General features: G+C 45.8%; 3 protein-coding genes across 3 annotated transcripts; 1 reads left to right on the top strand and 2 right to left on the bottom strand.

Annotated features, from left to right (window-relative positions):
• Positions 1 to 6009: 6009 nt before the first annotated feature.
• On the top strand, positions 6010 to 9973 carry coq8ab (coenzyme Q8A, genome duplicate b). Its single transcript, XM_088400593.1, has 15 exons — positions 6010 to 6373; positions 6468 to 6603; positions 7021 to 7245; positions 7328 to 7394; positions 7655 to 7729; positions 7799 to 7924; positions 7990 to 8075; positions 8150 to 8290; positions 8390 to 8471; positions 8550 to 8643; positions 8812 to 8953; positions 9033 to 9140; positions 9205 to 9270; positions 9372 to 9458; positions 9521 to 9973. Exons 2-15 carry the CDS (start codon positions 6490 to 6492, stop codon positions 9803 to 9805), a joined length of 1698 nt encoding a protein of 565 aa, XP_088256719.1. The 5' UTR covers positions 6010 to 6373; positions 6468 to 6489; the 3' UTR covers positions 9806 to 9973.
• LOC148384999 (proton-coupled zinc antiporter SLC30A2-like) lies at positions 9295 to 11740 on the bottom strand. Its single transcript, XM_088400594.1, has 8 exons — positions 11597 to 11740; positions 11383 to 11534; positions 11156 to 11302; positions 10936 to 11089; positions 10682 to 10874; positions 10505 to 10610; positions 10286 to 10420; positions 9295 to 10173 (listed from the first exon to the last, which is right to left on the bottom strand). The coding sequence occupies exons 1-8, from the start codon at positions 11641 to 11643 to the stop codon at positions 10049 to 10051; spliced, it is 1059 nt and encodes a 352-aa protein (XP_088256720.1). The 5' UTR covers positions 11644 to 11740; the 3' UTR covers positions 9295 to 10048.
• dnajc5gb (DnaJ (Hsp40) homolog, subfamily C, member 5 gamma b) lies at positions 11737 to 15074 on the bottom strand. Its single transcript, XM_088400596.1, has 6 exons — positions 14866 to 15074; positions 13820 to 13942; positions 13544 to 13757; positions 13306 to 13465; positions 13078 to 13152; positions 11737 to 12988 (listed from the first exon to the last, which is right to left on the bottom strand). Exons 2-6 carry the CDS (start codon positions 13930 to 13932, stop codon positions 12906 to 12908), a joined length of 645 nt encoding a protein of 214 aa, XP_088256722.1. The 5' UTR covers positions 13933 to 13942; positions 14866 to 15074; the 3' UTR covers positions 11737 to 12905.
• Positions 15075 to 15261: the final 187 nt, after the last annotated feature.

Raw genomic sequence — 15261 nt, 5'->3', positions numbered from 1 at the left:
AGCCTCAGCACAGCAAAAGCAAGCCTAACACAAACCCTAACCCTAACCCTAACCACAGCAAGAGCAAGCCTAACCCTAAGCCTCAGCACAGCAAAAGCAAGCCTAAGCCTAACACAAACCCTAACCCTAACCCTAACCACAGCAAGAGCTAGCCTAACCCTTAGCCTCAGCACAGCAAAAGCAAGCCTAACACAAACCCTAACCCTAACCCTAACCACAGCAAGAGCAAGCCTAACCCTAAGCCTCAGCACAGCAAAAGCAAGCCTAAGCCTAACACAAACCCTAACCCTAACCACAGCAAGAGCTAGCCTAACCCTAAGCCTCAGCACAGCAAAAGCAAGCCTAACACAAACCCTAACCCTAACCCTAAACACAGCAAGAGCAAGCCTAACCCTAAGCCTCAGCACAGCAAAAGCAAGCCTAAGCCTAACACAAACCCTAACCCTAACCCTAACCACAGCAAGAGCAAGCCTAACCCTAAGCCTCAGCACAGCAAAAGCAAGCCTAACACAAACCCTAACCCTAACCCTAACCACAGCAAGAGCAAGCCTAACCCTAAGCCTCAGCACAGCAAAAGCAAGCCTAACACAAACCCTAACCCTAACCCTAACCCTAACCACAGCAAGAGCAAGCCTAACCCTAAGCCTCAGCACAGCAAAAGCAAGCCTAAGCCTAACACAAACCCTAACCCTAACCCTAACCACAGCAAGAGCTAGCCTAACCCTAAGCCTCAGCACAGCAAAAGCAAGCCTAACACAAACCCTAACCCTAACCCTAACCACAGCAAGAGCAAGCCTAACCCTAAGCCTCAGCACAGCAAAAGCAAGCCTAAGCCTAACACAAACCCTAACCCTAACCCTAACCACAGCAAGAGCAAGCCTAACCCTAAGCCTCAGCACAGCAAAAGCAAGCCTAACACAAACCCTAACCCTAACCCTAACCACAGCAAGAGCAAGCCTAACCCTAAGCCTCAGCACAGCAAAAGCAAGCCTAAGCCTAACACAAACCCTAACCCTAACCACAGCAAGAGCTAGCCTAACCCTAAGCCTCAGCACAGCAAAAGCAAGCCTAACACAAACCCTAACCCTAACCCTAACCACAGCAAGAGCTAGCCTAACCCTAAGCCTCAGCACAGCAAAAGCAAGCCTAACACAAACCCTAACCCTAACCCTAACCACAGCAAGAGCAAGCCTAACCCTAAGCCTCAGCACAGCAAAAGCAAGCCTAAGCCTAACACAAACCCTAACCCTAACCACAGCAAGAGCTAGCCTAACCCTTAGCCTCAGCACAGCAAAAGCAAGCCTAACACAAACCCTAACCCTAACCCTAACCACAGCAAGAGCAAGCCTAACCCTAAGCCTCAGCACAGCAAAAGCAAGCCTAAGCCTAACACAAACCCTAACCCTAACCCTAACCACAGCAAGAGCAAGCCTAACCCTAAGCCTCAGCACAGCAAAAGCAAGCCTAAGCCTAACACAAACCCTAACCCTAACCCTAACCACAGCAAGAGCTAGCCTAACCCTAAGCCTCAGCACAGCAAAAGCAAGCCTAACACAAACCCTAACCCTAACCCTAATCACAGCAAGAGCAAGCCTAACCCTAAGCCTCAGCACAGCAAAAGCAAGCCTAAGCCTAACACAAACCCTAACCCTAACCCTAACCACAGCAAGAGCAAGCCTAACCCTAAGCCTCAGCACAGCAAAAGCAAGCCTAACACAAACCCTAACCCTAACCCTAACCACAGCAAGAGCAAGCCTAACCCTAAGCCTCAGCACAGCAAAAGCAAGCCTAAGCCTAACACAAACCCTAACCCTAACCACAGCAAGAGCTAGCCTAACCCTAAGCCTCAGCACAGCAAAAGCAAGCCTAACACAAACCCTAACCCTAACCCTAACCACAGCAAGAGCAAGCCTAACCCTAAGCCTCAGCACAGCAAAAGCAAGCCTAAGCCTAACACAAACCCTAACCCTAACCCTAACCACAGCAAGAGCAAGCCTAACCCTAAGCCTCAGCACAGCAAAAGCAAGCCTAAGCCTAACACAAACCCTAACCCTAACCACAGCAAGAGCTAGCCTAACCCTAAGCCTCAGCACAGCAAAAGCAAGCCTAACACAAACCCTAACCCTAACCCTAACCACAGCAAGAGCTAGCCTAACCCTAAGCCTCAGCACAGCAAAAGCAAGCCTAACACAAACCCTAACCCTAACCCTAACCACAGCAAGAGCAAGCCTAACCCTAAGCCTCAGCACAGCAAAAGCAAGCCTAAGCCTAACACAAACCCTAACCCTAACCCTAACCACAGCAAGAGCAAGCCTAACCCTAAGCCTCAGCACAGCAAAAGCAAGCCTAAGCCTAACACAAACCCTAACCCTAACCCTAACCACAGCAAGAGCTAGCCTAACCCTAAGCCTCAGCACAGCAAAAGCAAGCCTAAGCCTAACACAAACCCTAACCCTAACCACAGCAAGAGCAAGCCTAACCCTAAGCCTCAGCACAGCAAAAGCAAGCCTAAGCCTAACACAAACCCTAACCCTAACCCTAACCACAGCAAGAGCTAGCCTAACCCTAAGCCTCAGCACAGCAAAAGCAAGCCTAACACAAACCCTAACCCTAACCCTAACCACAGCAAGAGCACGCCTAACCCTAAGCCTCAGCACAGCAAAAGCAAGCCTAAGCCTAACACAAACCCTAACCCTAACCCTAACCACAGCAAGAGCAAGCCTAACCCTAAGCCTCAGCACGGCAAAAGCAAGCCTAACACAAACCCTAACCCTAACCCTAACCACAGCAAGAGCAAGCCTAACCCTAAGCCTCAGCACAGCAAAAGCAAGCCTAAGCCTAACACAAACCCTAACCCTAACCCTAACCACAGCAAGAGATTCGAACCTGGGTCGCTGGGGTGAAAGCCCAGAGCACTAACCACTACCCTATGGAAGCCTTGCTCTCAGGCCATGGAACATGTATGGTTTAATGGTTACACGAGCAACTGTGTTGCAAATTTCTATGATAAAACTTTTTGGGTCCCAATGAGATTCGAACCTGGGTTGCTGGGGTGAAAGCCCAGAGCACTAACCACTCCTCTATGGAAGCCTTGCTCTCAGGACATGGAACATGTATGGTTTTATGGTTACACGAGCAACTGTGTTGCAAATTCTCCATGCTAAAATAATTTTGGGACCACTGAGATTCGAACCTGGGTCGCTGGGGTGGAAGCTCATTTCACTAACCACTACCCTATGGAAGCCTTGCTCTCAATGCATGGAAAATGTATGGTTTTATGGTTACACGAGCAACTGTGTTGCAAATTCTCCATGCTAAAATAATTTTGGGACCACTGAGATTCGAACCTGGGTCACTGGGGTGGAAGCTCATTTCACTAACCACTACCCTATGGAAGCCTTGCTCTCAATGCATGGAACATGTATGGTTTTATGGTTACACGAGCAACTGTGTTGCAAATTCTCCATGCTAAAATAATTTGGATCCCACTGAGATTCGAACCTGGGTCGCTGGGGTGGAAGCCCATTTCACTAACCGCTACCCTATAGAAGCCTTGCTCTCAATGCATGGAACATGTATGGTTTTATGGTTACACGAGCAACTGTGTTGCAAATTTTCTATGCTAAAATAGTCGACTGGTTAGTGACTCGAGCTCTTGCTCTGTAAGAACTTGGTTCTATCCCAGGTGCGAGGAAATGCTTTTGTTGCGCAATTAACCCTTTATTTATTTTTTTTAACCTCGTGTAGTGTACCTACGCATATTGTCATATAAAGCAGTTAACCAAATGTCTGCTTTTTATGTTTTAATTGGCGAATATAAAAACAAGGAATAAGACGCCAGACAAGTTTTAACATAAATGTTTATTAAAAATATTAAAAGCAAATTTCAAACCAGCAATCTAATGTGAAATTGCAGTAGATATATTTAGGCGCATACAGGTATACACGTTATTTAAAAACGACTATAAGTGTTATACTACGATGCAAGTGTTTACCAGCTCAGTGGCCTGAGAGGAGAGTGTCCGCCCTGAGATTGGGAGGTTGTGGGTTCAAACCCCTGCCGAGTCATACCAGTGACTATAACAATGGTACCCATTTCTTCCCTGCTTGGCACTCAGTGTAAGGGGTTGAAATGGGGCCCCCCCCCTGCTGCTCACAATCATTGGGACTTTTGGCACTCAGCGTAAGGCAGGGGTGTCCAAGTCCAGTCCTCGAGGGCCGCATTCCTCCATGTTTTCCAAGTTTCCCTTGTTAAACACACCCGACTCAAATGATCAGTTCATCCTCACGTTCTGCAGGAGCCTGATCATTTGAATCAGGTGTGTTTAATGAGGGGAAACTTGGAAAACATGGAGGAATGCGGCCCTCAAGGACTGGACTTGAACACCCCTGGCCTAGAGAATGAAGCTGTTGGCGAGTGTGGTGGTGCGGGAGCCCAGGCTCCCGTACCTCTTCCCAGAGGGCAGAAGGTCAAACAATAAGACCACTCTGGCCTTTACTTTACTCTGAACTGGATGGTACCACCCAGTACATGTACAGAGGCTGGCCGTGTAGTTACTGCTTTGAATTGAAAGCTAAGGTTGTGGAAGTTACACGCTATGTTTATAAATTCAATTGACTTGAGCAGCAACCTGGACTGTACAGAAACAGCCTTTTTTGTAGTCAGACAGCCAATGAAGACATCAAGCCCTGTAACAAAACATGCAAGAAGTTTCACATTCAAGAGACGCACCATCGATCGAGGCACATGGCGAATGATGACTGACGCCAAAGTTGACTTTATTTACAAGACCACCAACAGGAAGCAAACACACCACTGTTGATTTTATTCACAAGAATGCCCACATGATGCATGACGATTCAAAACAAACCAAAAAATGGCTCTGACTAGATTCAAATAACAGCTTTTACTCTTACAGAAAATGTACCAACATTCTGCAAGATTCTGAGTTCGGTGGCCATTTTAAAGCAGGGTTGCCAAAGATGACTTACTGATCGCAACAGACACCGTTTGTATACTTGTCGTTTGCATCTATGGGTGTCTGGCTACTTGGCTTTTGTCAACAATTTAGAATGCATGCAGCTTTTCTTAGTGTAGTTGAAAAAAAATAAAAGCCTGACACTGCATATCTAACAAGACAATTTGGTTTGAGACTAACTTTACAAATGTCTTGTCATTGAGAATGTCTCAAATGATTCCAGTTTGTATGCACGATAGACTGCCCATGCCAATGTTTAAAATGGACCACTTGAATTCAGTTCACAGTTTAATTCAGGTTCAGAGGTACACGCACACACAATTACAGTACAAACAGTCCACGCCATGTATTTAAAAACCACAATAACAATAAAACAACAATACTGCAAAATGACGCAGCGCTGAGAAAGAGAGAGGCCTCATGCAGATGGCCAGTGTGCACACCCAGTGAAAAAGTGGAGGGAGGGAGGGAGGGAGGGAGGGAAAGAAAGAAAGCACAAAAGGAAAAACAAAGTCATACTCTCCTTAAATGCTGGCTGGGCGCTTCGCCCTCGCCGCATCCGCACCCGTCCGTCTCGTGTCGGCCGCTCATCATCCGTCGTGAGAGACGGCAAGAAACGACAAACATTTGGTGGCACCTGCATTGGAGAACTCACATTGAACTCCCCTTGAGCGCGAAAATCGTGCAACAAGCACGGAGTCCGTCGTGAAAAGCGGCAGGAGACGACAAACATTTGCTAGCATGCGAGCTTAGCTGAGAAACCGCCCGCCGCCGCCGCCACGCGCTCGATGGCACCTGCATATGATAACTCCCCTTGAGCGAGCACACCTGTCTTCAATTCGCCTAAAGCTCTGACGTCACATCCGTCGATTCAAATCTTCTTCTCCTGATCGTCCAACGGCGCTCGGCACACTGACGCCACCGGGTGGTCGCCTGTCATGGTGACTACTGTGGAAAGGGTTGATTCGCACTGACTATCCCTTGAAACTTTGAACACCGAACATGTTTGGATGGATACCGTCATATGAACTGAAAAAAGAATGAATCACTTCAGGAAGTTATTCGTTCACTCTCGTTCACTGAAAGGATTCGTTCTTTTGAACGAATCGTTCACTCACGAGCCAACACGATAATGTCCACTACTGGCGGCAGTTTCTTCGGGCCGCTGAATGACAGACACTCCGCTCGTCTACCGCTCACTAATGGTTGAACTTTAACTCGTTTGGAATCCCTCGCCCACTACTCAACACCTACCACCGACGCCTTGGCCACTTTCTTGGTTAAAAAAAAGTCTCATCCTTGGGGCGTATTCGCGACTGAGTGTTGACGACTTGACACGACGTCGAGTCAAATGAAGTTTGAGCGCTCCACGGCGTGCGTTCTCAACATTGCTGGTGAGTTTATTGCAACTTTTAATCACGTGCTTTATTATTATTATTAAAAAAAAAAAAAAAAAGCTTCAAGGTTACTTTTCGATGTGTGCTCTAGGTGTGGGTCGCGGACAAGCACCATGACGGGCGACGCTCTGGCGCGCACGGGTTTGGCGTGGATCATGCAGATGGTGGGCCGGGCTCGGGGGGAATGTATGGCGGCCGGAGGGAGCTCCCACTCTGGATGTTTGAGGGTAAACGCTGTCGTCGGTTTCACTGCAAGAACAACGGTGAACCACGGCGAGATGTTGCTTCTTGAAAACGTGGGCGCGTTCGGATATAAACTCCGAGCGCGCACTGATCCGTCCTGACCGCTCGCGTCCATAATCACTACTTTTTCTAGATTCTACGAATAGTTTGTGACTTTCAGGTTCGTCCAGATGCTTTCAGTGTGTGGATATAGTACTGTAGTAGCAACGTGACAGGATTAGAAAAGAAATGAAAATATAACTAAAACCTAACCATTTTAAAAACTCGAGTGTAGATGGATGATTTGAAAGCAGTGTGGGTATTAGAAGTTGCTTCCTTGTTATTGCAGTGTGCTTCATCACCGCCAGAGGGCACAAAAACAGCACTACCTTTTTAAATGAGCAATATTTTCCTCATTTAAGGACACGTTGAGAATAAAGCAGAACATCCGTGGCTACTCCTCCTTTGCCGGTGGGCTGAATAATGGTGGTGAGACCCATAGAACCAAGCGGGCCAGGTGGCCTTTGGCTTGGGCCCTCAGAAGGATGCTCACTCAGGACAACTCATCTGTTGGGAGGCTGTCAGAGGAGGACATGGACAGAGCGAGGGCCGCCAAGAGTGCTCACCTCAAGCCCTACAAGCAAGTGGTAAGCATGGGATTTTGCTTGATCCTTTTTTCCCCCCAGTATATTTCTCAGCATATTGTTGAGGTTCTCCTTTACATTTCAGCTCTGTAAGAATGCACGCGAGAGGAAGGTGCCCATTACTCGGATTGGACGCCTGATGAGTTTTGGAAGTATGTCCTCTTGAAACTCCTTTATTGCATGGTATTGATGGGAGGCATTTACTAGCTAAGTTGTTGTTTGTTTGAGGGAAATATGTAAAATGTTTTTTTTTTTTAAAGGTGTCTCATTTTAGTTAATCAGTTTTCGTTAACTATAATAACCTTAGTCTTTGAATGAATGAATGGTTGAAGGAGATGCTTGTCTGGTGCTTACACCAAAAGACCAGTAGAGGGCAGCATTTCACCGTTTATTTTCTCGGCTCTTTTGACAGGCCTCGCTGTGGGACTTGGCATTGGTGCAATTGCTGAAGCGGCCAAAAAGAAGTTCAATCTTCAACAACAACAAGGTTGCAAAATGATGAGTTATATTTGTGTGTAAATAGCATAAAATGTTTTTTTTTTGTGTGTGTCTGCAGCCAATAAAAAGTCTGTCCTAGATTCCAACACTTTCCTGTCTGAAGCCAACGCTGAGAGAATTGTGCGGACGTTGTGCAAAGTTCGAGGGGCAGCTCTCAAATTAGGGCAGATGCTCAGTATTCAAGGTGAGACCTTGAATACGTCATGACAGGAAGAGTCAACTTTTAATACTCTTCTCCACTCCTTGTAGATGACGCTTTCATGAACCCTCAGCTGGCCAAAATCTTTGAACGGGTTCGACAGAGCGCCGACTTTATGCCTACCAAACAGATGATGGTAAAGTTTTCAGTTCAAGAAGTTGGGATTTTGTGGGACATTTGTGACATTGCGTTCCTTGTTGTTGCATGCAGAAGGTGATCAGCAGCGACCTGGGCCTCGACTGGCGGAAGAATTTGGAATACTTTGAGGAGAAGCCGTTTGCCGCCGCCTCCATCGGTCAAGTGCACTTGGCCAAGCTCAAAGACGGCAGAGATGTCGCCATGAAGGTTCAGGTATTACAAAGTTTTTAACACTATTTGAAACTGCTAATTTTCTTTTGTTTTAATTTAATCACGTTAATTAATCATATCTTTCTGTTTTTTACCCTTCAGTATCCTGGCGTGTCCAAGAGTATCAGCAGTGACGTGAACAACATCATGACACTCTTGAGTTTAAGCAACGCGCTGCCTGAAGGTAATGGACTAGCTCACTTTTTTTTTTCTTTTCAAGTATTGAATGAAATTAAAACAATGACATGACATTTCTTGGCAGGTCTGTTCCCCGAGCATATGATCCAAGTTATGAGCAGAGAGCTGGCCCTGGAATGTGATTACGTCAAAGAGGCCAAATGTTGCACAAAGTTCCAGTAAGTCATTTGTGACCTTTCACTCTTACAACACAGCTTCTCTGTTACAAAGGCTTTTATTTTGACTATTTTTTTGGTAACAAAATGACTATGTATTGTAAGGTTAGGGGTTTTTTTTCCAAACAAAATGGTTAGGTTAATGTGAATGCCTTTTCTGGTGCACATCAGAGAGTTGCTAAAGGATCACCCCTTCTTCTACGTGCCCGATGTAATCGCCGAGCTGAGCGGCCAGCGTGTACTCACCACCACACTGGTGAGCGGCTTCCCCCTGGACCGCGCCACTGACCTCCCGCAGGAACTCCGGAACGAGGTAAGTGTGACTTCAGGACAGATGGACCAGGCGTGTGCGAAGCATGTTGGAGAAATTGTTTCTTTCTCTGCTCTTGCAGATCTGTGAGCAAATCCTTATTTTGTGCCTGAGGGAGCTTTTCGAATTCCGCTTCATGCAGACGGATCCCAACTGGTCCAACTTCTTCTATGACCCGCACAAGCATAAGGTTTGTTTGACGTTGACAGGATTTCATCTCAAGTTGTTTTGATTCTTAACAAAAATGTTGACAGGTAGCGCTGTTGGACTTTGGAGCTACGCGGGAATTTGACAAAGGTTTCACAGACGTCTACATTGAGGTGAACTCACGTTATCATACATCCTCGGGATGTTAGAGGTTTATTTTAATTACTGATCACAGAAAGAGGAATTTTTTTCTTCTTATACTTTTGAAAATTAGATTATCAACGCAGCTGCACATCAAAATAGAGAGGAAGTCCTGAAGCGCTCCAGAGACATGAAATTCCTCACCGGATTTGAATCTAAGGTAGCTTGCAAAAAAGTGTAAAAAGATGGCCAGTCATTGTTTTAACTATTATGGTTCAAAAGGCAATGGAGAACGCTCACGTGGACGCCGTGATGATTCTGGGTGAGGCCTTCTCGTCGACGGAGCCGTTTGACTTTGGCACTCAGAGCACCACGGAGCGCATCCATCGCCTCATCCCGGTGATGCTTCACGAACGCCTCGCACCGCCGCCAGAGGAGACGTACTCGCTGCACCGCAAGATGGGCGGCTCTTTCTTGGTCTGCTCCAAACTCAAAGCCCGAGTGGCGTGCAGGGACATGTTTCGAGAGACCTACACGCGCTACTGGAAGGATGGACGGCCCAACTGAAGAGTTTTTGGCCCCGCCTCCATTTTGAAACACACAATTGATCACCACCATGTGATACAGGACTAATGTGGTCTTAATGACGTCACATATTTACAGCCTATTTTTACAAATGGTGTCCCAATACATTAGTACTTGTAATTAATAAAATGTCTGATTCTTTCCGTTTGATTGATTGGTGAAATAAATGTGCCCAAAATATTTTTTCTACAAAGTAATCAGAAAAAAATAACAAGTAATACACGATTAAAAAATGTCCAGCTGCAACGTTGCGGAAGGTTCCACTTGGATCGTAATGGAGGTGAAGCAAAAATCAGAGCTCAGGAGCTTTGTGGCCCTCTTGACGATGACATGTGGATCGGCACCGTCCTCTGTAAGTACATGAACACGTTTGGATCAGTTCAAATAGTTCTGGTATTTTCAAAAAAATCTAATAACCCCAGGAAAAAAACAGAAATATTTTCTTAAAAATAATTAAGGTACCTGCGGTGATGTGCACGCACAGCAAAGCGTGCGTCATGTCCAGACTCCACACGTGAAGGCGATGAAGCGACGACACGCCTCGCACGGCCAGCAAGGCGTCGTGCACGGAGGCCACACTGATGCCAGGCGGAGCGCCTTGAGAAGATCAATTCAGCAGCGTCTGTGAGGCTTGTACTTGACACGTTGTGATGATGTCATGGCCCGGAGGCTCATATTTACCATCCATCAGCACTCTGAAAACATCCCTGGCGGTAGGAAAGGTGGTCCACATGACCACAAGGGAGAAGAGCAGTGTGCAGATGGGGTCGGCCACCTTACACTCTGGCTGCCAACAAATAAAACTTTTTTTTTTTTTTTTCTTCAAACAGAACTATGATACATTTTTCTGCAACTGACCCAGAAGTGGATGACGGCGGCCGCCAGCAGTACGCCGACACTCTGGATCAGGTCTCCCACCGCATGGACGCAAGCGGCCTTCACGCTGGCGTTTCCGTGACCATGGCCGAGACCCCGCCGCTCCTCGTCCTTTTGAGGCCACCCGTGGTTGTGGGTGTGAGAGACGCCCGACTGCTGCAGGATGAGCACCATGCTAAAGACAGGAGAAAGCGTGAGATTGGGTAGAAACGTGACCAGCGCAGCGGCGGACTCACAGGACGTTGACGGCCACGCCGCAGCCCGAAGTCAGCAGCATGATGTCAGTGTCGATGTCGTAGTCGCCGTCGGAGATCCTCCTAGCGGCCGACCACACCAACACAGCCGTCACCGCCCAGATGGACGACAGAGATACAAGCATGCCCACAATCTCTGTTGGAAACACAATTACACTTCACAGAAAACATTTCTTCATGCCGCGCTACCATGACAACTAACCGGCTCGACGCCATCCAAAAGTGAAGGTGCGAGTGGGCGTGCGTCCCGAGATCCACAGAGAGAAGATGCTCAGCGAGATGCTACCGACATCACTCAGGAGATGAGCCGCGTCCGTCATGATGGCCAGACTGTGTGAGGCGTACCCACCTGAGGACAGGACCGGATTAGGATCAAAAGCATAGGACAAGAGAGAAATAGAAAGGATGTGATAGTGTTGCTTTTCTCACCAAGCACCTCCGCGACCATGAAAACCAGGCTGATGACCAAGGCGACCATGAGTCTTTTCCCGGCCCGACGTCTCTCGTCCCTCTCAGCCGAGTCCAACTCATCCTTGTCGCAGCAGGACCACTCCAAGTCTTCGCTGCCCTCCGAGTCCGAACTGAGACGAGACAAAGTAATCACGACAATGTTGAGCTGAAGAATTTTAAAGAATAAACAGACCAGGAAAGAGGCTCCAGCAGAAGTTGCTTGTACGACTCGGCGGCCATGGAAGTGGGAAAACGGCAACCTGTTCCCAGTTGCGCTATCTGGCTGACTGAGGGAGGGGAGGGGTGGTGGAGATAACGGACAAGTCGACTGCATCTGTGACACCTGAGTTTATTCTGTCCCCCAAAAAAAAAAACACCCTTTTTACAGCTTGAGCGAGCAGATAAACATGGGAATGTCTAAAAAAAAAATTAACATTCAAGTTATTGTAGACCAAAAATGATTTAAGTACATTTCGTGTCGGACCGCTTGGCACTTAAACATCAAAAGTCAAAACAAAGATGACAATTTAACTTTTTTTTATGTTCATGTACTTTAGTTGGCTTCTATATCTACACAGCACATGGAATTAATGTTGCCACCTAAAAAAGTGCAACTGTTTGGCTTTGCATGTGACGATCATAGTGGTTATGTACACATATACACGACTCAAAAAAAGAAGGAAGGCATATTCCGCTTGGGTGTGAAATTTGAAAAGACGTCATAAACTTTCCAGGTGAACTTAATCTGACTGCGAACGTTTCAGTATTTTTTGCAAACCTTCCAATTCAACAAGAAGCTGGATGACAAAACTCTAAATAGGTCACCTAGAAAAGTTTCAGCACATTTTAGCCTTGGCTGGAAATATCACCGAAAAACCCAATTTTTACTGTCAATGTATAAAATTTGAATAAATTTGGAATAAAATTTAATGACTAAAATTCTATGAATAAAATTTGGAACAATTGTGAATTTTGGCACGTCGGCACAATGAACACGAACATTACAAAAGTGATCAGAGAAAAAACTGTGCATCATTCTCGGGTCACTGGTAACTCTGTCCTTAGAATGAACTTTTTTCTTTTTTAACAGTCAATATGACTTGTAAAATTAACTATTAGGATGCAGCAGCTTTAGACAATGCATACAAGCTCTATGAATGATTTTCAATGGTATGAATGTAATAAGCAACTCTGAGGGAGGGGGGGAAAAAAAACTGTAAATTCAGTTTTGAAACTATGTACACAAAGTGATATGCCTATTTTTGGCCCACTCCCGTGTGAGTATCATTTTAACATTGCTAAGACATAAATCTGATGGTGGCCTGAGACTTTCTGCATAGTCCTGTGTAAAAACAAAAAACACAAGTGGAACCAAAAGCAAACCCTGTGGCACCTAAACACAAGCCCCAAATAACTGCTGGTGTAAACAAATAAAGATGTTGGAAATCCCCAGAAAAAAAAGGAAAGGATCCAAACTTCGACGATAGGTTTTTTTTTTTTCACTACTCGAGCATCAGATCTATGGCGGCGACGGAGGTGGAGCCGTTGCCGGAGTGGGGCTGACTCATGATGGGCGTATCCTCGCCTGCATGGACAGAAATGAAGTCAAACTTTCTGCAAGTTTAAGGAAAGGACATTTGGACAACCACGTCAATCTTTTATGAGCTGCCCCACCTGACGTGGCGGCGTCAGCTTTGCCCGAAGCGGTGGCGGACGAGCTGGGCTGAATAACGATTACAGTGTCTCCTGCTGTAAAACAGAACGCTAAACAATTCAGAGAACCTCAAGGACGAGAGTTGAAATTTTTCTTTAGGCTGATTCCAATAATAACCAATTAATTCAAAATATATTGCTGGTATAATCGTACAAAGTCAGTCCAAGAGACAGAAAGCCGTCGCTTACCTTCCTCTCGCTCCTGGTTCTCCTGGTTCTCCTCCAAGTCCTCCGGGTCCACGTAGAAATCTCTCTCGTCCTCCTCGGAAGACTTGCACTTGCCACAGCAGAAGCAGCAGCAGCAGAAGCAGCAACAGCAGGTGAAGATGCCGCAACACACCAGCAGGGCCTGAAGTGACATCATCACGAGATGTCAACACTCGACAACAGCCAGCGTTCCGTCGTCGGTATTGACAGCGCGACTCACCTTGAACCAGCACTTGGACATGAGGAAGTAGTACTTGACACTTTCATCGCCAAACTGCTCTGCCACATAGAGGCCCATGGAGCCGTACTCGTCGTAGATCTTACGCTTGTTCTCATCGCTCAGGATGGAGTTAGCGTTGTTGATCTCCTTGAATTTCTCCGCCGCTTCGGGGTTGTCGGGGTTCTTGTCCGGGTGGTGCCGCAGCGCCAGCTTCCTGTGAGGACCATCATGATGTAAAAACTGAGAACGGGTGTCCTTTAATAAAATCAAACCCACCTGTAAGCTTTCTTTATCTCCTCAGGCGATGCTCCTTTCTGCAAGCCTAAAATTTTGTACAGGCTGTCCCCTGCTGTGGACATTTTGCGCTGAGGTTTGTTGGGGTCGTTCATGTTGGAGGTTCTGGTGGAAATAAGAAGTTTTTATTTCACTTCAATGAGGAAGTCAATGAACTAGCTACAAGAGGAAGTGAATTCATGTGGGTGTCTTATTTGACAAGGGTGTCCGCAAAGTCTAATTTCTTCCTAATAAATAGTTTTATGTATTCTGCAGTCTTGAAAGTTGTCACACTGCATTTGAGACACACGCATGTTGTTTTTAAATAAACAATTTACAGATTTTAATGGATAGTGATTCACTTGGAACCTGATAAAACACCCCTGAATGTTCTCTGAAGAACAATGACGCTATTATCACCATTAATAAAATAAACTTGGCTTGATAGTGTTTTGGTCATTTTCTAGTTTCCAAAAGACAAATGTTAATCGTTTCTAATAGCTTTGCCTATTTGTTTGGGTTTTGTAGTAAATATGCGAGACTTTAATGACATTCTGCACGTAAAATCAATGATTTACACTCATTGTGTCACAAGATCAGCAGGTGTGCCACGGAGAAATGATGTAGCCGGATATTTTCTACGTCTTTCTAAGACATGTTCCACTGACGACATTGGCGAAAAGTGTGTAATTAATTTGCCTATTTCTGTACATTCAATACATTTTAGTTCGGTGGTGTACGACGAGAGTTAGCTAATATGAGTTGATAGTAATCTCTACTTAAAAAATATTGCTTATCGGGACTTCATTTTTCTAACTGTTAATTAAAAATAATTGCACACTTTCAGTCTGACTCCACGCCACTGAATGTAAACTTTAAAAAATATATAACTACTATAAATATCATAGTAATTCAATGTAAAACTGGAGTTTCGTCCGACTAAAATGTTTATGGGTAGGGTATGTCAAACACCGCTGCCGGGTGAACTTTCGACAGAGTGCTAAGCTAACTTTAGCACAACTGTAGCAATAAGAAAAGTAGACTCTTACCTTCAGGACGAATTTATATACACGTTTCGGGAGTCAATTCATCGAGTTCAAATATTCTACGCCGGCTATCTTGGTAACGTTGTCCCATGTAGGTTGGCAAGCAGGTTGTTGTGCCACTAAAACGCCGGCGTCCTCCTCACCATGTTTGAGTGGGAAAGGCTGGTGTTGCCGTAAGCTAGTTAGCAAAGCCTGTCGTAACTAACCAGGAAGTGGATAGCGTGATTGACGTCACTACGGAAAGCGGCAAGGAGTAGCTTTTTCACCTCCTCTTTTTAAAAACGATTTTTCCAGAATGTTTTCATACGTTTTTGTCCCTAATATTGTATTTTGTGTTTTTAGTAATGTTGTGCCTTTCTACTTATATTTGTACTCCCTAAAATTTTATCAGGGGATTTT

The sequence above is a fragment of the Syngnathus floridae genome, chromosome 16 (genome assembly GCF_059516105.1).
Source record: "Syngnathus floridae isolate MCC-2025c chromosome 16, RoL_Sflo_1.0, whole genome shotgun sequence".
Taxonomy (NCBI): Eukaryota; Metazoa; Chordata; class Actinopteri; order Syngnathiformes; family Syngnathidae; genus Syngnathus; species Syngnathus floridae.
This window is presented reverse-complemented; position numbering and strand designations above follow the sequence as displayed.

Bases quoted from the DNA above. Each gene is read 5' to 3' on its own strand.
- dnajc5gb (XM_088400596.1), bottom strand. From the start codon at position 13,932: ATGAACGACCCCAACAAACCTCAGCGCAAAATGTCCACAGCAGGGGAC. The intron at 13,153-13,305 runs GTAAGCGACGGC...TCTGTTTTACAG, and splicing joins GAACCAGGAGCGAGAGGAAG to CAGGAGACACTGTAATCGTT. The intron at 12,989-13,077 runs GTGGGGCAGCTC...CTGTCCATGCAG, and splicing joins AGCTGACGCCGCCACGTCAG to GCGAGGATACGCCCATCATG.
- coq8ab (XM_088400593.1), top strand. From the start codon at position 6,490: ATGACGGGCGACGCTCTGGCGCGCACGGGTTTGGCGTGGATCATGCAG. The intron at 7,395-7,654 runs GTATGTCCTCTT...CTCTTTTGACAG, and splicing joins ACGCCTGATGAGTTTTGGAA to GCCTCGCTGTGGGACTTGGC. The intron at 9,459-9,520 runs GTAGCTTGCAAA...ATGGTTCAAAAG, and splicing joins TCACCGGATTTGAATCTAAG to GCAATGGAGAACGCTCACGT.
- LOC148384999 (XM_088400594.1), bottom strand. From the start codon at position 11,643: ATGGCCGCCGAGTCGTACAAGCAACTTCTGCTGGAGCCTCTTTCCTG. The intron at 11,535-11,596 runs GTCTGTTTATTC...GTCTCGTCTCAG, and splicing joins CTGCTGGAGCCTCTTTCCTG to TTCGGACTCGGAGGGCAGCG. The intron at 10,421-10,504 runs GTAAATATGAGC...GATCTTCTCAAG, and splicing joins TTTCAGAGTGCTGATGGATG to GCGCTCCGCCTGGCATCAGT.